Below are 23,686 nucleotides of genomic sequence, written 5' to 3'. Positions count from 1 at the left end.
TACTATCAGGTACTCATGAGAGAGTCCGATGTAGCCAAAACGGCAGTAAGCACCCCAAGCGGTATGCTTTGGGAGTGGCTTGTGATGCCCCAAGGTTTGAAAAACGCACCAGCGACATTCAACCGAGTGGTGGCTCACGTGATGCGTCAGCACCGTGCCTACGCGCCTCATTACTTTGACGATGTATTCGTGCATAGTAGGGCCGAGGACGGGCTGAGCGCAATAGAGTCGCACAAGCGTCATTTAGACGCTGTGTTGCAGACTTTAAAGGACGCCCAATTGTACGTCAACTTGCAAAAGTGCGTCATAGGGGTCCCTGAGATACCTGTACTGGGCTGCATCGTTGGTACACATGGTGTACGAGCAGACCCAGACAAGGTAAAATCAGTAAAGGAATGGCCAATCCCACGGCATGTGAAGGATTTGCGCCAATTCCTAGGGCTCGCTAATTACTTGCATAAGTATAGCAAGAATTATGCGGAGCAAACTAAACCATTATCTGATCTCCTTAAAAAGGACACAGAATGGGTTTGGTTAAAAGAACAAGAAGATGCGTTCACATCAGTGAAGCAATCTCTTGTAGAGGCACCGGTCTTGGCATTGCCAGACGCGGATAAGCCCTTTAGCGTCGTCTGCGATGCAAGTAATTTTGCAATCGGCAGCGCGCTCATGCAGAAGGATGACGACGGCGTTAACCGCGTCATCTCTTATCAGTCTCGGCTATTAAAAGCCGCGGAACTGAATTACCCTGTGCATGACAAAGTGCTACTTACTATAAAGTATGCTCTTGTTAAGTTTCGTGTGCGCCTATTAAGCACCTAACCATTTGTGGCTTGAACGGATCACGCATCACTGCGGACCGCAAAAAACTCACCGCACCTCTCGCCTACAATGGCAAGATGGCTCACATTCTTCTCTAAATTTAATGTCAAAGTTGAATACAAGCCGGGAAAGTCAAATGTCTTGGCTGAGGCTTTATCGCGCAAACTAGACTTCGGTGTTAGACACCAGGAAAGTGTGACTAGTGCGTCGATTCCAGCCGTTAACGTTAGCAGCCATGAAGGCATACCACGTGACGAGCTCATTGGACTCAGAAATAAAATAGAGCTACAATCAGGACAGCCATTGTCGCATGCTGTTGGATCAGTACAACGATGGCCTGATATGGTATCAGCTGTCACCTTGTGACTCCGTGAAAATTATTATCCCTCATAACTAAGATCTCAAAACCAAGATGCTTCACGAGCTTCATGATGCCCCATCGAGGGGATATCTGGGCCGTTGAAAGATATTCTTACGAGTGTTAGAGCAATTTTGGTGCGACACTGTTATTTATAGCGAGCTCCACAAAGGGCAATTGTTTGCTTCATTTTTTGGGAGTTGCCATTGTGCGTAAGACATCCTCCACGACCTGATTGGCACGTTCTGTTCGACTATCGGTCGAGGGATTATCTGCGGTCGCCATGAGGAGATTGCTACTTAGCACCTCAAACAGATGTCGCCAGAAACCAGACGTAAAACGTGGGTCCCGGTCAACACTACGAACTCAGGCATTCCGTAAGTCGGTATACATGATCGAGAAACAAGAGAGCTGCCTTCTTGCCTGTGACCGATGTTTTACATAGTGCCAAATGCACTATTTTGCTCAGTCTGTCTACAAAGACGACGAGCTCCGTCCGACCGTGTGGTCGGCCGGAATGCCAAAATGAAGTTAAAACCTACTGACTAAACAATCCGTTGGAATCGGAATCGGCTTCAGCGGCGCACTACTGAACGGTGCAGGCTTAATGCGCTGACACTGTTCGCAAAAGCGAATATAGTTGGCCACCCATCTATATTGGTGTGACGCTAGCACGGGTGAGACACCGTTTTATAGATACCGACTTCGCCATCCTCAAATGCCAGTCTCAATTGGCTCAGTTCGAGTCTTAGTGGGGAGGGTCACTCACTACGCTCGATGCGAAAGAGAGACACAGTTTCGTAAATATGACGATGACCCGTGAGGGTATGATGTCAACGACAGAATGCTGCCCTAGGAACCCTGCGAGTTTAGCAGTGGTCAGTATGGAGTCAAGGCGATCGCAAGTAGCACATGTGCTCCTAAACAATAACGATGTTTCGTTACAGATAACTACGTCCTATGACCGACCTCTTGGCGGTGTCATAGGCGAGTTCAATGCTAAAAGCGTGAGCGAGGCTAACGCTTTTTGGACGAGCGATTGGCCATCACACAAAAAGCTCGTGACGCGCTGACAAGCGCACAGGACAAGCAAAAAAGAATATGTGGGCCAAACAGGTCGCAAAAACAATGAACGCTTCAAGTAGGAGAAAGGGTATTATCAAGTACTGCTACTCTTCCTTGAATGCAATTTCTGTACCAGCTGAGGATACTACGAAGTTGTTGCCGCGTTTCATTGGCTCCTTTACGGCGGTAGAAGAGACCGGAGACCTCAATTATAGACCTACACTTCCGCCGTATATGAAGACGCACTCCGTCTTTCACGTTATTCGTCTGAAACGGTATGCTGAACCAGAAGAGAACACTATCATCATCCGTTTAAAGAGACCGATGGTGACGCCGACCATGATTTGAGCGTCGCTCAGCAGCGCCTAAAGCTTGCGACTGGACGGAAGTAGAATTTTCCGCGGGTAGGGGGACGTGATTGCCACCCGTTTAGGCGCCGTCTGCATCGGTGGATGCTGGTGGGAATCAACACTTCCTTGTTGTATGGCTGCTTTCCCTCCGCTTCCTTGTTGAATATTTGCTTGTTTACCGCTCCGTAAAGCATAAGCTTTAGATTCTCATCCAATGGAGATGATACCCGAAAAAAATCGACTCTTAGGAAGCGGTCGACGCCCCCAGAACTGGTATCTGTCTGCCTATGAGAAGAAGAACTAGCAAATTGACTCCACTAGCTCCAAATGGACTAGCAAGAGTGGCGTGATGAGAAGACGTCAGGAAGTATAGTACCGCCCATGAAACGAATGGGTGCAGCTGATTCGCTGCGACCGTTATTTCGCCACACCGGAATGTGGCTGAAAACGGCGGAGTAATTCTGCTTCGTTTTGTTCGGTTATTTCATTTGAACGCAAACGACCGAACACGGCTAAAAGAGTTTCCTTGAGCCTTTCACGAATGGTAGACACCTAAAAAAATTAAGAGTCGGTAGTGGCGCGCTTTTAAAGTGACGCGCTAGTTCCATCCGAACGAGGCCATTCGGATTGAGATGGAACAACTAGTCACACAGCTGCGTTTGATACGGTTGAAGTGTGACACCGACTGGACACGATAACGTGCGGTCGGTTGAAATTTATCCATAGGGTATTCTGCGTCAGACTTTCCATTGTGGGTGGTCTGAACGACAGATTTTGGGAAATTTTACCCAACTGGGAAGCAACTGCACCTGTATGGGCAGTGCTTTCATGAATGGTCGCTGCGCTAGTTGGCGCAGACGACGAGACAGTTGCCTTGCTGACGTTATCAAGTATGCCTTTGCAACATTAGGTCTCCATGTTAGGTACAATGGGTGAAATTTAGATGGGGCTGAAATACTAGAAAACGCGATAGATGCTTTTATTAAAAGAAGAGGAAGACGTCATTGACAAAATTTTATGTGGTTAGAAAGCGAATGGAATGGTGTGTGATAAGGAATCTCCAAATTTAATACCGACAATTTGTATCAAGATACCGAACGGTAAATAAGGTACAGTGCATGATTCTAATAAGCTCAATGCTGTCACTATATCAGCAAAAACATCAATTTCGCGAAAATTCCTTAAAACAATACGGTGGGATGTACGACGTACAGTGCTCTCGACTTGGTCGATGCCTAATATCAGCTGCTCATATGATTTAAGAAATTTTCGTTGATAGGTGTTAAAAAGCTTTTGCGGCGTGCTCCGTGGGTGGCTATTTATGGTTCTTGTGCATTCCAATACACCGGCTACTTCTAATCATCTCGGGACGCAACGTTCTGTGCTTATAGCGGTTATGTACAGACTTATTTTGATGACATTTTGTCCATGGTCGTGCGAAGCAGGGTCGGTTGGATGTGAATGACCACGTAGACAGCTTAAAAGCAGTGGGTAAGCGCATGCGTACAAACCTTATATCTTGAGGGATCAAATCCATCTTTGCGTAGAAATGAAATCCTTTTAAGGATGCTTCATTAGGAAGCGAGGCCTTAGAGCAGAGCCTGCTATGGTAAAAGCCACAGTTGATTGGCCGGTTCCTAAAAATCAAAGGGGTTTGCTTTATTTGCTTGGCCTAGCCAACTACGTGCACAAGTACAGCAAATTACGCTAATACAGCTCGGCTGTTGCCCAATCTTATTTAGTAGGATACAAATTATTTCAAGACCAGTACGAAAATGATGTTAATAAAACAATCAAGGAGAGTCTCATCCATGCTCCGATTTGGTTCTACCAAAACCAGTTCGGTCGGCCTTTGATTTTTTTTGCCATAGGCAGCGTTCTGTTACAAACATACGAAGATGGGCGAGAATGTTATAGCGTTCAAGTCTGGGCAGCTAAAAGCTTTAGAAAAAAACTACTTAGTCCATGACAAAGAGCTACTTGCAATGAAGTATGCCCTTGCCAAATTTAGAGTTGATATGCTTGTTCTTAAGCCTTTCGTGATATACGGATAAGGCGTCCATAGATTGGGTCGACGGCCTTTATTCTTTGCCGAATTTATTTTCGAGTTAAAGTATAAGCTTGGAAAGCAAAATACTTCGGGTGATGCGTTATCACACCGCTCCAATTGCGTGCTCGCTCATGTCACTACCATAACTACGCCAATCACTGATATAATTCGTTCCGCATATGCCAAGGATGAAGAGTGTGGTAGATTTGCTACGAGTTATTGGGAGCAATAAATCTTAAATCTCGGACATAATGTTGTTGGGCGATTGAGAGCGAAAAGTCATCGATACTCTATCCGTGATGGCCTTTAGTGTTATCGCACAAATGTAGCGGGTTTTCCGCGCATTGTAATTCGTCCTGATTAGAAATTGAATACTCGGAACCTCTATGAGGCACATGATACTGTTTGCACGGTCGTCTCGGTCGGTGAAATACCTATGGCGCGATGAGCCAGAGTTACTACGGTCGTCTCGGTCGGTGAAATACCTATGGCACGATGAGCCAGAGTTACTGGGGTATATATTTAGGTAAGTACCTATATTGTCACATGCGAAACGTGCCACGCGTTTATCTTTTGTCACATGCAGCTGCGCCGCTTACCAGTTTTGCCCGTACGCTTTGAATGTTGAAATCCATCAGTGTGGATTTTGTGTTTGGTCTGTCGAAAGGTTCGAAAGGCAACACGAAAATCGTGGTCTTTTTTACCGATTAGACAAAATGGCTCACTTGGCAGCTGTGCCAAATACCGTTGATGGTGAAAGTACAGCAAAGCTGTTTATAGATTGCGTGATTTGACAACTCGGCGTCCCAGTGGCAATTGTCTCCAATAGAGACTCTACTTTGACAATTTTGTTTTGAAATCCCATCTACCGGGTGCTTAAAAGCTGATTGGATATGCCTACAGCAAATTATACTCAATTACATGGTCGGACTATTCGTTCCTCTGGCGTCATTGATATCGTTCTGCGGGGTATGTGTGCTGAGACATTAAAGCGCGTAAGCAAAAATGATCCTGGCGAAAGAGTTTGCATTAAATAGCACTATTATGCCTCAAATAGACTATTCACCGCTATATGCCAACGGTCTAATCTCCCCTCCGCCTGCGTTCGATTACGGCGCAGCAGTGGAAAGCAACAGCATCTGGAAAATCAAAGATTCAAAAGCACTTTAGCAGATCCGTGTGTGCTTATTCAAGTGTCGAGCGGGGAATACAGCATCATCATTGTTTACGTGGACGACCTCATGCTGTTTGGTAAAATTAAGGAGCCATCACGGACATTAAGAGTGCGCTTAAGTAAGAGTTCAGTATCAAGGAGCTTATATATCTCAATTACTGCTGGGAAATCGAGATTTATAGCAAGCGCGACGAACACTTGATCAGGCTGAACCAGGAGGCATTCATCAGGCATTCTCGGAAAATTTAGGAATTGATAATTGCAAGGACGTACACACACCAGCGGACAACAGCTCGAAACTAGTCAAGATGCCTGATAAGGAAACGATTGTGCAGAAGTTTCCGTATCGCGAGCTGGTGGGTGCATAAATGCAGATAACGACTTTTCACGACCAGACATCGCGCATGCGGTTGGCGAAGTTGCCAAGTTCTGTGAGCGCTTCAGGTAGACACACTGGGTGGCGGCCAAGCGAATTCTTAAGTACTTGAAGACGACTAAAGATATAGATATCGGCATTGTGTTTAGTGGCGTTAACAAGGGAGAGCTTAATGGATTCGCGGATGTAAATTGGGCAGGCGACTAAGACACCCCGCGTTCAACGACAGGACATGTCATTTTGCTAAACGGCGAAACAATCGCATTGAACTACAAGCGCCAGCCGACCGTTGCGACATCAAGCACGGAAGCAGAGCATATAAGTGTACAGCGCAACTCAAGAGGTAGCCTGACTTCAAAATTTGATAAAGGACTTGGAGTTCAAGACAGATTCGGCGACGACAAATTTTTAAGACAATCAAGGATGCATTGCGCTGGCCAAGAACCCTGTCTACCATTCGCGCACTAAGCACATCGACATCAAGTTTCATTTCTCGCGTGAGAAGGTGGCAAGTGAGGTAATTGTGCTGGAAAACAAGTCGAGGGAAGAACAGATTGCGGACGAGTTTATCAAAGTTTTTTTAAGGGACCAGCACACCAAGTTTATCATGGGACTCGGCATGGCGGCATAAGGACATACACTTAGAGTGCACATGAAGGGAGAGTGTTAGTGATTGATATGTACACCGAAAGTTTTGCGCTATATGCATATGCGTGTTCAGGATATATACATGAAAGTAAAGCGATCGTCTAGTAGGAATACTACGGCGAAATAGTGTTCAAAATAGGTCATGCGCTGCAGCTCAGTCGGGTAAGGCATGACAGTGCCATCCCACAGGTCACCGGTTTGATATTCAGCAACGACAAAAAGTAAAACCTTCGGAACCTGGTGTTTGGGGTTTACCAGCACTATTCAGCCAGACAGTGACGTCTCTTATTTTATGGTGGTCCATATATTTAAGACAGGGGGTGGACCAAAAGATAAAAAAAATATAACGGTAGGATCGAGATATCGGTAGGATCGAGATAATTTCAAAATACAACTCACTTACGGTTTGCAATCCTGACCGTAATTCCATCTTTGAGCTCATAGGATAACCTAATTTAACACATACCCGTGCAGCCACTAGACTATTAGCCTTAGAGGTGCTACTTACTTAGCGGCTGCACGGGTATGTACAGCTGCTAAAGGATTTAAATGCACAGACGTCGATAAACAGCCTGCAACATTGTAATGCATGTACAGCCAAACCGGAGGGTTCTGGCACATCGAATAAGGAATTACTCGGTAAGTTGTTCAGTTTGTCCAACCCGTATGACGAGAAGTCATTCAGTAATGACTCCGATTTTGGTGAGACTACTGGTGATGTTATTGGGCATCACCAGGATCGATGTGGTCATAACAATCACGAAAAAGAATGTTACCTTTCATACTGGCAACAGTCACAAGGATATGGACCCCAACACGTCGACTGTTGCTCATCAGAGAAAGTCTTGGTGGCCGACGAAGGCGAATTCATTCGTTAAGCGGGAATGACCAATGCTCGTTCAGCGATTCCGTTGTTCGACTAATTAAGGCTTTACAACTCTGGTAAGGATAAAAGCAAATTCTTCATCGATGTATATTTTAGCATCGTTAATACTGTGAAAAGTGCTCTTAAGATATAGATTCCTTCTTCGTCCTGGGTAACTTCTGTACAAAATGAAAGAGCGTAGAGCAGCGAGGCCCGCTTAGGCAAGCATGTCGGCAGTACGTGATCGGCTTGAAAAGAGATCTTTAATCTGTGCACGCTTAAAGCTGCAATATTTGTCGAGCAAGGCAGGGTTATCTTGCCTTTCGATAGAATAGGCATGTCGCTGTATTGACAAGGACGCAGTTCGTGCACCTTACGAGGTGCACTACCTATGGAAGCCGATGGAATTTTGCAGGAAGCATTCACTATTCTAAGCTGCCAGAATTTTCCTGAAGACTCGATTTTGCTTTCGTTTCAGTGGACAAGTGCGCAATGCGGAGATATCATTCTCTCTTTCAGCGAGAGCGTCAATTTTTTTAATCGCCAACGTACTAACATAGTCGATGCTAATTATATCAGCATCGTTATTATTTAATTCAGCAATAGCCTCTTCGCTATTATGTCTTCTTAGATTTGGATTAGATAAACATGGGTCTTTCACATTTGGCCGGTAAGTCAATGTGTGATGAGCATGAGCCAGATCGATCTTTGCTCAAGCGAATCCCTCCCCTCGTGAGCTAGAGTTACACTCTAACAAAGTAGGTACGCGTGGATGGCAAGGGTCATTCACAAAATATGGTGTATTCTTTGTCGATGCATGAACCTAATTGTTGATGGAAGATTCAGTGATCGGCAAAAACTCATTCCAAATTGTAAATAAGTGGCAGTATCCTCGAAGTATTCCTTCGATAACATGATTTGCACATTATGTATGACCATCTATCTCATGTCAATTAAAAAATGACAGTTTAACCGTGATTATGTTGAATAGACCACAAATAGCCAGAACATCACCGTGAATCGGGAATTTCGATCCAAACCAGCTCCCGGGGTAACCCATCGAGTCGAAAAATCGTGTCAATAAAAACACGAAACAGCGTCCGGCTGTGGTCGATTTCGGAATTGCTGCAAGATTTAGTATCTTGCTGAAACGACCAAGCAACACAAGAGTTCCATTATTCTTGGGAGTGGGTCTTCGTGAAATCCTAAGATGAAGTCCATATGAACAAGCGGAGGTTTTGAAGGGGGATGGTGTGACGGGCTAAATTTGCCCTAATGTTACAGAATCCCCGTTAAGTACACTTTGTGTACTTATGGGGATGGCCAATTTCTATAAAAAAAGAACTTAGACCCACCACTTGGGTATGGTTTACACTGTGACCCACTCTCGTGTATGTGGTGCACATAGGTGTATTCACATTAGGAGGGATGGTGCGTAGCGTCATCCGTTACTTGAGGTATCTTGAAAACAACGCTTGCATTACATATTAGTGCTATCTTCAGAGATGACGTTAATGATTGATTAAAACAGGTATTCTTTTTAATACGATTAAATATACACCATTCTGAAAACTCCTATCGACTTGGTTATTGCGCACGAGAAGTCGGATCACCGCTCCCGTGACGACATTTACTAACGTACTTTGTGAGTTGGGTGAGGTAGCTAAGGCGCCCACCACAACTACCTCACTGCACGCAAGAGAAGACGGTCTGACCGCTTCCTCGCTATGCTAGGGCGTGTGTCTAAGTAGAGCGCGCATTAAGACGCGCCGCCTACGACGGGAATATGCACTGGGCTTCACCCGTTTATAACTTCGCAAGCACGTATGTACTTTCGAAAAAATTCACATTGGCGAGGCTAGAAGAAATCGCGGCTTATCGCGAAATAAATTTTCTTACGTCCCGATGCTCACGTATTGGTGCATCGTGACACGGAGTTGTTCCAGTTTTACCTCTTCGATATGCATTTGCAGCGGCTAAACATGACGACTCGGATTATGCTGATATAATAGCGTATCTACGCTCATCTAGCGACGCTTAAGTTGGAGATCTTTTCTGTTCTCAGCGTGGTCACATCACACGTTCAAGTTCATACAGAGATACAGCATCAATTGTTTCGATGTGTCACGAGCCGTGATTACTTACAAACCTGTTGGCGAGCTTGAATGATTCACTAGATCAACATCTTCCCAGCTAGAGTTCATATGGACCGCTAGACGACTTTGCAGCTGTTTTGCGCAATTTTACCGGCCTCACTTGTAGAAGTGGGTGCGTAATTGGGTGCAGACCTGTGAACTTTGTCAGAATGTAATGCCATCGCCTTCAACGTAGGCTCCTCTGCGGTCAGTTCTGATTGCCTCACAGGCATGGCGGTCGATATCTACGGACTTCATCTTTGGCTTTCGCCCGACGACAAAAACCGCACGGACATCCTGTTTTTTTCCGACTGCTTCATGAAAATGAGTCATCTCATTCTTGTTACATAAATTACCGCGGCTGAGATTGCTGTGCATTTATCGACGGAGACTACCGTCAACATGGTCTTCTGGAGTCGATTTTTTCCAACCACGATCCACAATTCGCTTCTGCCGTCTGGTCTAAACTGTTCGAGCTTCTCGGAACAACATTGCTGATATCGACGGCGGCCGATCCGGAAACGGATAGGTGAACCTAACGCGTCACGCGCGTTTTCGAAGATGTTTTAGTACCGTGTACCAATTTAAGCTCTTTTTTACCGCTTGCTGAATTTGCGATCAGCAACGCAGAGCATACGTCAGCAGGTTTGACGCCTTTCTTCGTCAATAATGCGCACACCCTCGCGTTTCCACACTTCTTGCCGTGGATATTCCCACGGCACTTCGTGGCTTCAAAGATAGCAGATTTTAAGCATCCTAAATTATCGAGTGCAGCTCACGCCATGACCAGCGCTATTGTGGCCACACGGTCACACGTGCGACGACCGATTTCTACCCTTGACCATTTGGATTTCTCAGACATAATTTGACCCGTTATTGGGTAATCGGTCGGCGGCACCGAATTTGCTGCTAGCTTCGCGCCGCGACCTCCACGCGTCGGATTCATGACGCGTTGTGACCGACTTTATGCGGAATACTAGATGCATCTGTGAAAAACAAAGGATAGCTCAGGCAAACTTGAAAAAAAGAATAAAAATTAATATAATCAAGCAAGCCGTGTAATCCTGTCAACCAAAAGCATAAGACGGTCAGCAATGACGAGCTTGGGCGTAAGTAAGCTTGTTTTAGATTTATTGGACCCTTCAAGGTACTCAAAAAGATGCCGAAGCCTACACTATCATCATTTCGACGTCCATGCGATTACGCCAGACGTTCTACGTCCGGCGGCTAAAGGCGCATCTTACAGCTACGACTTCGATTCCAACGAGTGCGTCTGGTCATATGGCACATAGGGATCGCCCGATTCAAATGGAAGTCCGCTACTGAGTTTGCTGGTTAGGCATCTCCCAGGAGAAGATACATGAGAGCCTTAAACCATTCTTCTTGGTGACGTTCCGGATGTTGCTATAGAGTTTGAAGCATCTCGTTGTCGATCACTGTGGTCTCGGGTGGCCCCGAGGCGAGGATAGATCACGACAACATTCCGGCAAAAAGAACCGCGGTAAAGTTGCGAATGTGGACTCTGGCCTACGTAAGTGAGTCGCAACGAGCTGTAGATGATCGGTCAAATCAGAAATCTGTGTCAGTTGAGACGATGCGATCCGCCAAGATCAATGAAGGCTTCTTTTTTTACTAAAACTACGCTCGTACTCTCCGATCCAAGCCTGCTTGATCCCTATGAGCTGTTGCTCAGCGATATGGGCCCCAAGGTTGCCTTAATGGGTCTAGGCAAGACGGAGCATAAAGGACACCCCAAACGCAATGGGCCGAGCCGCTGTTTAATCGTGAACATGGGCACCTTTATGTGTTTTGGTATCGGACTTACACTAATGGACGCTGACAGCGAGCGCATCTCCTGCGCATATTCTTGCAGGGACTGCTTCACTTGTCGCGCTCCAAAGAAGCAACACTTCATTGTTTAGCGGCTGATACATGGCACGATTCTTTGTCTTACAGATCGCCCATTAATGGAACGCCTTACCGTCCGCCATAAGCGCCAAGAAGCCCAATCTGAGGGTTCCTGCACAGATGCAACAAAGCTTACGACATCATCCGGACTGCATCACACCGCATTTCTCTACTACTAGCAGCTAGTGTACAATTGTGTGCGCTGCAGTTTCTTCAAATTTGGGAAGGTCCATCTGAATGGGCCTCGGCAGATGCGGCCAAGCGAAAAGCATTTAAAAGTTCTATTGAGATTCTTGCCTTGATCCTGCTCACGCCTAAGCTTATCATGCGTCTATGTGACGGACTCCGCCGCAACATGACTCGATGCCTCGGACGCGGCCCTTCGCGCTGTCCTAGCACGAACGCCTCAAACTGTTCCAACTGAGCAACATGTTGCTGATGAGGACTGTCCAGGAGCCTGGCAAGGGCTTACACAACGAATATCTTTGCCTATGCACGGCCACCTACCGATGGTGTTCGAAAAGGTGGGGGGAATGAGCCCAATCGAGATTAGGGCTCATACACAGTGACACGATCAAAGAAACAGGTCGTGAAAAGGAGTACTAGTGCTACCGAGTGAAGGCCGACGGAACCATAGCAACCAAGCTCTACTTAAGCACAAATCTTCGAGCTCAGTGAGGAAACTATTTGACCGCCTTCTCTCACGTGGAGTGAGGTAGTTTGTGGGCGCCTAAGCGACCTCACCCAACGAGCAAAGTACCTTATGCCAAGCGTCGTCACGGAAGCGGTTACCTGATTTAACATGCGCATTTGTCATATTGGAAGTAGTTTTAAAACTAATTTCTATATTATAAAATAAAATATAACCTTTCTAACCAATGAATAGATGCCATCTCTGTAGATGTGCATCCCAGCGTGGCGAGCGAATTATTTTGAATTCTCTGCTCGCGGATGACGCGAGCCGTCATCCCTTTCAATTTGAATACACCTACGTGAAACATATGCACAAGGGTGGGTCACTTTGTGCATCACACCCAAGTGGCAGGTCTGAGTACTTCACATGAAGTAATTCACCATCCTGGTAAGTACCTAAAGTGTACCTAATAAATTTGTGTAAGATAAAGCAACTTGAGTTCGTTACACTGGGAACCAGATCAATAATATGACGTATAGCGTCACCAGGAGGTTAAGAGACGTTAATTAAGACACCCCATGTTGTGGATTTACTGAATCAAAGGAAAGAATGGATCCGATAACACTTCAGGTTCCAGGATATGCTACGCGCCCCTACGGCCGCTTTAATGTAGTGTCTGGTCGACTGACCAACGCATAAGATAAGTCACCAGCCTCATCTCACATTCATCTAAGAATTACACCTTTGATGACTCGGCCAGAGGCCCGCAATGCTTTCAGCATTCAGCGATTCAATCCCACAACGAATGAGTACGTCGTTTGACTAACAGTCAATGAGCCATGCTCGTGATTAATGAATCAATCGATCTAACTAATTAACGCAGACATTTAAACGTCTAGCACGCTGACGGATCCGCCAGCGACTCGCACAAAAAGCGCTTTTATTGCCTTGCAAAGGTGGTTATATGACTTTTACAAAGCACCTGATGTCTTATACCTCCACAATCCATGGCTCATGGCTCAAGATATGCTACACTTATGATGAGTTCTTTTCAGGCTCAGATGAAAGACAAGACAGCGTTTCTTTTTATAGAGTTCATAAACTTCACGTCTAAGATTAAAGGAGCTTTAGATAGAGTGACAAGCTAAACGAACCGTGATCAAATCAACTCCATACGTTTAAGCGCCTCACCATATCGCTGATCTTCTTAAGAAACAACTTCGAGCATAATTGCAGACGCTCATATTTTAATTAAATCGATCTTGGTAAAAAATAATCTCCACAGTATCCTCTGTCTGGCTATATTCACGCATGGAAAAGCTAGGCTTTGTGGAATGGGTGTGATACCCATTCCACAAAGCCTAGCTCTTCCATGGAAGGGCGCACAGCGCCAACTAGGAGTCGACGTTTCCCGCGCCGTACCAAAGTTCTGGTCTGTGGTGAGGATTTAGCTCCGTTTAAGCTTTGCACGGGTTGCGCAATGGACGCGCTGACGCAGTTTTCAAGCTACCACACAATATGCCATCTACAAATATATTGTCGCTGTAACATAGCTTGAAGATCTGCTTCGTCTCCTCAGCGAGGGTGCGGTCCATAAGCTGATGTCTGTTAGACGAATGAAATGTGATCGAAGAGCATGTATCCTAACACTATGTACCAAAGCAATCAGCAAACTGCCGCTTCAAATTAAGCCGGTGGAATCGGCAAACTTCCGTTCTAACCACACCAGTTCTAGGACCATCCTTATAATTGGTAACCAGAACCTCTCTGTCATTAAGTCAAGCAGCATAGCAGCGGTAATAGCTTTCTACTCTTGGACAAAACCCACCAAGTCTAATCTATTCTAGCGCGATGATTAAGAGTGTGAACGCACGCGATAAGCCTAACTAGGCGGTGCACATAGGGGGGACAGTTGCTGTTTCAGCGAGTCCACGAAGGAATCGCAACAGCTATAGACGTGTTGCTGGTAAGATCTTATACCCTGGTCCACCACCGAATTCGAAGATGGCCAAAATAGACCTCTGCTGCTCTATTTGAGCATAGCCGGAATTACGGCTATTTCGAACTCTCTGGTCCAAAGAAGAAGAATTCTTTCTCTTGCCCTCTTACGTCTTAGCACGCAAGACAAGAGTACGAGACCTAGGCTTCTCATCAGGTATAATAAACTGCGAGTCGGCATAAATACCGCTAAGTGGTCATAAACTTGTCGATTAAGATTGAACGTAAAGTGCTTAAAGGCTTCGAGCCTCGCAATAAACACCCGTCGGCCATGGAATAGGATATGATTCATTAAGATTTTCCAACAAAGGCCTTGACTTTTTAGAAGCTAAGCATTGAGCATCTGATATGTTTGGGTTGGGAACAGATCCATCCCCACAAAGGATAAGTCTTACAAAAACTCAGGCGTAGATTGACTACGAGAGCTATCAGTTGTAGTGGACCTACCTCATTCATTAAAGAAGAGGAACAGTTATCGATTCAAAGATTCATTTTGTTCTGTATAAATAGTCAAGTAACAATTCAACAATTCTTTCATGAAACGGGATACTTTTCGCTAGGACTGATAACAATACTAGCCAACCCACGATAAAGACAGAAACGGTGAGGTGCCTCGACTACTTCACGTACATTGACTAGCCGAGGAAGGTTATAATTAGCTAAGAAGTCTTTGCTTCTCTAGGCTGACACTAAGCTTTTAGTAATGGAGAAAATGTAAAACTGTATCTATATATTGAATTTTACACTAACGATCTCTATCTACTGACTATAATATATAACTTATAAAATGTGTATAGCGCCTCCTTGCGCACCGCCCAATCGTGTCATGTAACAATTGGCAGAATTGATTAAACTTAAACAAAGAGCGTGCTCCAACAAATATGGAGTCCTGGCTAGTGGTGATCAACCAATCAATAGAACTATTGTTGTGTTGCCTCAATTTTACCAGATTTGGTAAAATCATTGGTAGTATTGGATACAGAAGTCAAATTTATGATAGAATTATAATCTTACACTCTATTATCTATCAATTATTGTATAAATAAAAATTGTTTCTCTTATGGGAGATTTTATCGATGTAAATATTACGCTAAGTGGCAATCATCCGCTAGCATGTTCATACATGTTAGCGAAAAGTAAAAGTTACTTCTATAAAAGCAACTTTCGAAGGTGCCCACATATAGAATATCGACAAATTTGACAAAAAGGTTTGCCTCTCGTTGTAACAGGGCACTGCCGACTTGTACTGCTTCAGTACAAGTCCACTTCACACAACCTCAGTGCGAGTGGTGCCTCACGTCACTTCACGTACACTAGTACGTGCAGAGGATGTCTACTCTTTAAAACACTTGCTTTAAAGAGGGTTAAGTGAAAACTGTAATAATATAATTAAGTTCTTCTTGTCTATCTACTTCATACTAGTTTAATTATAAGCTTATCGAAAACTTGTACGAAATGTCTTACCTGTCTTTCTCTTTGCGCGCGTCCAGCGCTGACTGGACCGCGGAGAAAGTAGATATAATGGTCAAAATCTACCAATGGATAAGCTTTTGGAATATTGCCATGTAAAGTAGTATTCTCCAAATATTATCTACCTTTTAGATAATTTACTTGTTATCAGCCTTTAAGTGATAATTTCATGCCGTTTCACTCGTACTGGTAGACCTTACAAAACTTTTGATCAGAGATTTGTCACGCCATGAATGATGTGGGACTAAAGTATCAATTATTAGTGACAAAAAATTGGCATCATGAGACGACCGTACAGTCTTACCTCTGATAACTTATCTACCAAAAATGCAACCATCTTTAACCCTGCACTTACTAAAATCCAATATTTAAGAGCCTTTAATAATTGATACACACGAACTGTTGTACGATTGTTAATTTGTAAAACTCGTGGACAGTAATGTCTCCAGCTAATAAACCATGCGATTTGCTCAAGCAGAAAATATCAATTTGTGTCCCACGAGAAAAAGGAGTAGTACCTGCACCAAGATGCTTACGCTCTTCACTATTGTCGCAATCATCTCTGCATTCGGAGAGATAAGTGGCTCTCATCTAGCCACGCACAGCGCACTCACAGCGTCAGAGCTTCACAAGCCGAGACAGTTGCTCCGTCGCGCTGAATCGACCGATGGAGAGAGAATTGCCACCCAAGCCTTGTTAAATAAATCCAAAAAAATTTTTGATGCGGCACTTCGCGTTGCGGGACCACGCATTGAAAAGGAAAAGGTTGCGCGAGATTATGTATTGCCACCCCATAAACTGGCAAAAGTGAAATCTAGCGGCAAAAATCTTGTAAAACAAGAACAAAAAAAGATTTCTATTGGAGCTCAGGCTGATAAGGCTGCTGTAAATCTTCTCAAGCAAGGGAAAAACACGATATTAATCGGAGCTAAGGCTGAGAAGGCTGCTCGCGATGGTACACTTATGAAGAACCTGATACAATATCTGAAATCGACTTTGGAAGATAATAGCCACAAGAAACTTGTCGATTCGATGACGTCAATGGTGATAAAATAAAAATAAAATTCTTTCGTCTCCAATTCTTGTCAAAAGGGTAAATTTGTAAGGTGGCCTAGCGTGCACATGCTATTCAATAGATCTATTCATGACATAAGTTTTTCTACAAAATGTTTTGATTGTAAGCAAATAGCGTGCATATGCTACTTGGTAGATCTATTCTTGACATAAGGTTTTCTTTGAAGTTGTGGATAAAGTCTTGTAGACGTCATCGCTACTGCAGATAAGGATCACCTATTCCGCAAACATATAGTGCTGTTGGCAAAGATTATTGATATTTGTAAATCATCTGCGCAAACTGGTCATTCATTAGAATAGAGACCGTCCAAGTGCGGCTATCTTGTCTCCTATTTTGTCGGAAGTATGCCACGCCTCTCAGTACCCAAGTCGGATAGAGAGAAGCGTGGCGTATTTCCGAAAGCTGGGGATATTTGAAGGTTCTTACGAAAAGCTTGACACATAACTCCAAAGCTAATGCGAATATTTGACACACAAAAGTATACTACATTCGCCGCGACTAGAACACATTCTACTCAATATATTGCAGCTTAATTATCGTGAAATGCGACACTTCAATATGCCATCAATATTGCGATGTTTGATGTGACAAAAATAAAAAAGATTCCTTGCATAATTCGCAAATTTGCACAAAGCAAACAATATTAAGCTTTGTGGCCGTTACTAAATTATAAGTAAAGCGCTATAACCCATCGCATGCTTTCATCGGACTTTTAAATTGAGTCCTGGCATCTTCCAATGTTACATTGTGAACAATGGGTGTGTGTAGACGTTGACCATATGGAAACCAGACGTACGCTCTTTACAATGTGAACCGGACAACGAGAATGCATAATGAATGGTATTCATCCATAAGAAAAGCAACGTCCAACTGTGGACCGAATGTTTCTAAAAAGAGCAATTTAAACAGCACAAAATGATTATTTGACATGAGTTGGCAATTGTAAGGACCGTTATGAAATTAGGGTTATTGGCCAACTTTATTTAATATGAATTGTCTTAGCAACAAAGTTAAATTTTTCATTTTTTTATACAAGTTAGTCAGTTTTGTTAGCGTCGTCTTTTTTCTCAGCCTGATAATTCTTAATAATCCCAACGCTCTCCTTCAGTAGAAACGACACGATCGGAGTGATGGTCTCCAGCTTGTTTTGCAGCACGGTGGCGACGTCGACGATGCGCTCTCTCAGTGCCTGCACCTTCTTGTCGTTCGGCGGTGTCACTTCTTGGGCGGACTTGAGCTGATCGCGTGCTGCTTTCAGCTCTGCCCCCGCAACTAGTACCACCTCGAACGCAAATAGCTCATTCAAAAAGGACCTGTCGCACTATTATTATAAGTCGTCGTTTCTATAAGTTAATATCTTGAAATACATACATTCTAAAATTAAAAGTGATGTCACTGGTGGCCCAATCTCATAGCAGTCAAATAGGATACGTACCCCAGCACTGGATGCTGCGAAGCTGTCTGAGCTGCCGCGGACTTCCACTTACGAAAGAGGAAGGCAAGCACTGGTAGCATAAGCAGAATGCCATGACAGAGTCCCTTCCAGTACGTCGACGGGTCTTCGAAGCCCTGCCACATAATAAAGGCGATGAATTTGCCAAATAAAATTTGTGTAAAATTTGTAAGAACTTCTAGGGGTTAGGACATCTCTTTAATAATATTAGACCAAACGATTGTTCCTAGGAAGGTGTGTGGTTCCTTATTGTTCGAGTAACCTTCGCAAGTCCGTTGGGCTCATGTTCCCTGGTTACTGTTGCCAGAAGTCGTTTGACAAAATTGTGGCCTCGTGTATTCTTAACGAGATCCAACCTGCGACATGGAGGTGAAGGGAGGCCAAGAAGAATAGAAACCCACGCATAAAGTGTGGACTATTTCGATAATAATCTTGCCAGTTGCCACTAAAAAATGCAACCATTTCAAGTCTAAATCACTTTCTACGTGGTCGTGGAATATAACAAAAAAATTCAAGCAGAGATATGGTGACGACCTCTGTCCCATTTGCTGAGTTAGCAAACATATTGCGACGTGTTGTTTCGGTCCAGAAAATCCATTCTGGTTTCGTCTTTTGAAACAAATGTATGCCCCATCCAACTACGTCGCAAAAACTAAAAGTATGCAAATACGTGGATACTACCACTTGTCTCGCGTCTGATTCTTCTGTCGGCAAAAAGCACCGCAACTGCCAGCAACTACAGAACGTGCCCGCAAACCTTGCTAGACCTGAAACCCTGCCCTCATCCTCACTCGTATGATATATATATATACTTTAATAAATAGCGTTGGGTCAAGAGTGTATATCGTTTCTTGCCACTCACCTTAATCTTTGTACGTTATTATTCTGTGTTGCCTCCTATTTCACTCCAGTGGCCACTCTATCCAACTACTTTAAGCGCTGGCGCTTGATCTCCAGCAATGCGTCCGAGTCCTCGGCTCGCCACTGCGGTGTAGCGCTCCACACGTCACGCAAGCCCTGCGTGTTTGCATTCAAAGGCGTAACTTCAGCCATTTCAACATTCTCACGATCGTCCGTGGCCGTCGTCATGGGTACAGCAACAAGTTTTTTGTCATCAAATTTTTTCTTTGAAAATACAAAGCGGCGGAGCACTTCCATACCAGCCTCATCCGTCTTGGGTTCATTACGACGTTTGCCATTATTTCCCGGACCTTTTAGCACCGCGCCTGGGAGCGAACTCATTTCTTCGGCAAGTTCCCAGATTGCGTCATCTTCGGGCATGTTGCGCAATAATTTCGCAAAGTAGCCATATGCATGCGTTCGAACTTGCACGGCAGTCTTGGTCTTGACAAATGTCTGAATCTTTTTCCATTTGCGACCGTAGCGATTCAGTCCTTCCATAAACCGCGCATGTTCGTCCTCGGTCCAGCGTTCCCGTCGCTTGTTCAACTCACTGGATTGACTCACGGGCGACGACGCGCCCATGGGACTTTGCAACTCCTCGCCACTGGGTGATAACGTATCCATGTTCATGGATGTATCCACTTGCGGAGGTGCGTACGCAGTATAACAGTTGGCTACACTCGCAACGGGAAGAGATGGCTTCTCGTACCCCGCCACAAATGGCTGCTCGAGATGTGGCCGCTCTTCCTGCATCATCACTTTTGGCGCAGGAGTCGCGGCCTCGGTGGGCTCACTCGATCGACCCATGAGGTGCAAAAAGTTTGTACGAGCAAGTATATCCGCAAAGCTCGGGAGGCGGCGAAGCACGGGCGGAGGTGCCGGGGCAGGAGCTGGAGGTGTCAACAACGGCGTCGGGTGTCGGCTTCGAAATGTCCCCGAGAGCAAATTGGATACACTCATGCGCGGCGCTGACTGCTCCGGCGGGGGCAGCTTCCACGCTGGCGTTTGATACGTGAGTGCAAAGGGTGGGACGTGTAGGCGAGGCAGCTCCTGGAAGCGATGGGGCTGCATCTGCGGTGGCCGTAGCTGAAACGAGGGATTGTAGCCATCATTCATGGCGCTGCTGGGGCCATTCGCCATGTGCTTGTGCGCGTAATCGGACATAACGAGAAGGCCTAAGGGTCCGAATTTATAAGCACAAGACGATAGCAAACACCTACGAGTAACCTTATGTGCAAAACTGCCTCGGATCTTCGCGGCAAATTGCAGAATACTTGGGACGGAGATTCGGCGATCGGGTTGGCGAATGGGACTTGATTGCACGCTTGCAGGTGTGGGCCCCTTTCGCTTTAAAAACCCTACCCCAAGCGTACAGTACAGGTGCGTCAGACTCGGTAGGCCTGGCACCCGTACCGTTGCGAAGTTGTTTTAAAAATTGGGTACACAAGCAACAATAAGTGGGCACTTTTTATATAGATAGACAATATCATAAACAACCACGTCGTGGCAATGCCAATTAAAGACGCTTTCAAAGCTAGGAGTAGGATCTTGCGATAGACTCATGGGTTTTCATTCTCTTGCGTTTCTGGCATCGGGCTTTGCTCTTGCTGTCGCAGCTGGTGCGGCAGTGACCTAACAATACCTTTTTTTTTAATCCTACAAGCTTTTTTTGACCGCGTCGCCAGAAGGCAAGCTGGCATAACTGACTGCTGGAGATTCTTCTCTTCCTTTTTGTATGCCTGCCTCTGCGATTTGACTTGACATCCGGACGTGTGAGAAAGTTAGGGCCTCCGGCCAGATTGGTATCCTTTTAAGCTATGTCGATTATGTAGCGAGCGGCTGCGCCACGACAAAGTAGAAAGAGCAGCTTAGTGAATTGTGCACTCGACGCCAAGGTGATGTGGTACTTCGGGCAACGATCTGCTCATATGTTATCTCGTTTTGCAAACAATTGAAGCGCGTAAGCGCACAAGCCAGTACACAGCGTGACAAAGGAAAACAAATAGAATAGAAACGTCATACGAAATGATCATTAGAAATCGTGCACGAGGTGCCGAATTCTTCTTTTCACGGCGTAAACAAGTTAACTTACTGGTCATTGTTTGCTCCCGTGTTTTTGACGTGCTTTTCATACCCCCTCGCTTTGCGTTTCCTGTAGGTGGTGGACCATGGCGTTTCTTTTCCTCACAAACCTCCGTCGCATTCGAGTTGCGGATACCACGCGACTTTTGCGCTTTCAAGACCTCAATACACGAGATCCGGACGAAATTGGACAATGCGACTGGCATGCGTTACACGTGTTTGAAACCCTCGAGTTATCCCATAAAGTGTGTTGGCTTCCTTTATCAAAGGGCTCTTACAAGGGCATGTCATTTTCGTTATCGGTGGCCTTGCAAGAGAGGACGAGGATTGTTGTATACGCATTCAAAAGGAGCCTTTCACATCCAATTGCATAGACTGTGGTACCGCTGATTTTGTTTTGATGGATCTCACGAGCACGGTGGGGTATACAGTATTAGAAAAACAGCATTTTGTCGTATAGTAGAAGACATATTGATTATCCATTGACACGGTGTCTTCTGCTGAAAGAGGAGATCGATTTTAATGTGCTACAAGGACTTTGTTCGTGCATGTCCGATTTCACCCATACATGCTAATCAAGTACTGTACGAACAGTACAGAATCGATGTTGGATCAGACTCTTGAATCACCAGTAAGCGCCGGATCGTGCAATTGCGGGACAGTCAGTTGACGCTGTTGCCATTATGATTGTGAAGAAAAAGAGCGCTAGTCGGCACGTGTTGTATCGACCAGCTACGAGCAGAATTGTCGAGGACGAATGACAAATTAAAAACATTCGCATTTGTCGGACCTTTCTGCCCTGTATTGTGATTTAATTACAATCGCAAAATGGAGCACGTCGCAGGTCAAAAATAGTCGCCCCCTGATTGCAAATAAGCATTTTTTGAGTCTGCGCGGTAATCAAACGTTCCGAGCTATGCGAGCGAAACGACTTATTTAGAAACGGGACGATTGTTTTTCTGACGTATCGTCTTCTTCTCATGTCCTGCCCGACGAATTTGTTGCGGCATATGGAAGCCTCATAGATAGGCAGGTCAGCTGCTAATGTTAAATTTCCCTAAGAAGGGCGAGGACACCATCTTGCACGATTGTGTTGCTGCAAAACACAAGGATTAGAAAAAATGAGCTCAACTTGCCCTATGTTACACAAACCCGTTAAGTACTCAAAGTGTACTTCACTAGATAGTCAACTACTTCATGTGAAGTAATTAGACGTGCCACTCGGGTTCACATAGTGACGCACCCTTGTGTATATGATGCACATAGGTGCATTCACATTGAGAGGGATGACGGCTAGCATCATCCGAAATCCAGAGTATTCAGAATAATACCCTGGTGCACATCTCCAGAGGTGGCATCCATTAATTAGATAAAAGATTTTTATATCTGATTCGATTTAATATAAATCAGTCTTAAAACTACTTCCTAGTTTGTAACGGGCTAAAGTTGCCCCTATGTTACACAGTCCCCGTTAAGTACACTTGGTGTACTTAAGGGGATGGTCAATTACTAAATAATAGTAATTAGTTCCAACACTCGGGTGTGGTGCACATTTGTGACCAACCCTTGTGGATGTGATGCACATGGGTGCATTCACATTGGGAGGGATGACGCCTAGCGTCCGTAGGATGAGCCTCAATATTGATTGGGCTCGTTTTCCCCACCTCTCCGAGCATCATCGGGAGGTGGCAGGGCTAATGGCGCAGGGACTTGGTGAACAAGCCCTGGCCAGGCTCCTGGGTAGTCCTCCTGAGCAACATGTTGCTCAGTTGGAGCAGTTTGAGGCATTCGTGCTCGGACAGCGGAGGGCCGCGTCCGAGGCACAGAGCCATGCTGCGGCGGAGTCCGTCACTCAGACTCAGGATGAGCTGAGGCATGAGCAGGCTCGGAGCGAGGCTCTCAACAGGACTGTTGAGATGCTCTCTGCCCGGCCGCATCAGCCGAGGCCCATTCGGATGGACCCGCCCAAGTTCGATGGAACTGCGGCGCACACGATTGTCCACTGGCTTTTAGCCGTGGAGCAATGTGGTGTCGCCCAGCTCATCGAGGACGACAGCCGGATGGTGTCGTACGCTATGTCGCATCTGCGCGGTAAGGCCTCAGAGTGGGCTTACTCGGCGCTTATGGCGGACAGAAAAGCGTTCCCCTCATGGGCGATCTTTAAGGATAAGATTCGCGCCATGTACCAGCCGCCGAACAACGAAGTGTTGCTTCAGGCGCGCTTCTTTGGGGCGCGACAGGCGAAGCGATCTCTGCAAGAGTATGTGCAAGAGATGCGCTCGCTGTCCGCATCCATAACCGTAGGTCCGATTCCGGAGCA

The 23,686-nt window shown here is 45.3% G+C and overlaps 4 protein-coding genes across 4 annotated transcripts; 1 reads left to right on the top strand and 3 right to left on the bottom strand.

The window, feature by feature from the left end:
- Window positions 1-16,312: 16,312 nt before the first annotated feature.
- CCR75_006847 (uncharacterized protein) lies at window positions 16,313-16,909 on the top strand (the record flags this gene model as incomplete). Its single annotated transcript, XM_067964914.1, has 1 exon — window positions 16,313-16,909. One exon carries the CDS (start codon window positions 16,313-16,315, stop codon window positions 16,907-16,909), a length of 597 nt encoding a protein of 198 aa, XP_067823289.1.
- Window positions 16,910-17,964: 1,055 nt separating this feature from the next.
- Window positions 17,965-18,506, bottom strand: CCR75_006848 (uncharacterized protein; the record flags this gene model as incomplete). The annotated part of the gene is made up of 2 exons (XM_067964915.1): window positions 17,965-18,241; window positions 18,364-18,506. The coding sequence occupies 2 exons, from the start codon at window positions 18,504-18,506 to the stop codon at window positions 17,965-17,967; spliced, it is 420 nt and encodes a 139-aa protein (XP_067823286.1).
- An 802-nt stretch (window positions 18,507-19,308) lies between these two features.
- Window positions 19,309-20,448, bottom strand: CCR75_006849 (uncharacterized protein; the record flags this gene model as incomplete). The annotated part of the gene is made up of 1 exon (XM_067964916.1): window positions 19,309-20,448. One exon carries the CDS (start codon window positions 20,446-20,448, stop codon window positions 19,309-19,311), a length of 1,140 nt encoding a protein of 379 aa, XP_067823285.1.
- A 767-nt stretch (window positions 20,449-21,215) lies between these two features.
- Window positions 21,216-21,572, bottom strand: CCR75_006850 (uncharacterized protein; the record flags this gene model as incomplete). The annotated part of the gene is made up of 1 exon (XM_067964917.1): window positions 21,216-21,572. One exon carries the CDS (start codon window positions 21,570-21,572, stop codon window positions 21,216-21,218), a length of 357 nt encoding a protein of 118 aa, XP_067823529.1.
- Between the last annotated feature and the right edge of the window lie 2,114 nt (window positions 21,573-23,686).

Source organism: Bremia lactucae, linkage group LG17 (assembly GCF_004359215.1).
Source record: "Bremia lactucae strain SF5 linkage group LG17, whole genome shotgun sequence".
Taxonomy (NCBI): Eukaryota; Oomycota; class Peronosporomycetes; order Peronosporales; family Peronosporaceae; genus Bremia; species Bremia lactucae.
Note: the sequence above shows the minus strand (reverse complement) of the source record. Positions and strands in the feature narration are given on the sequence as shown.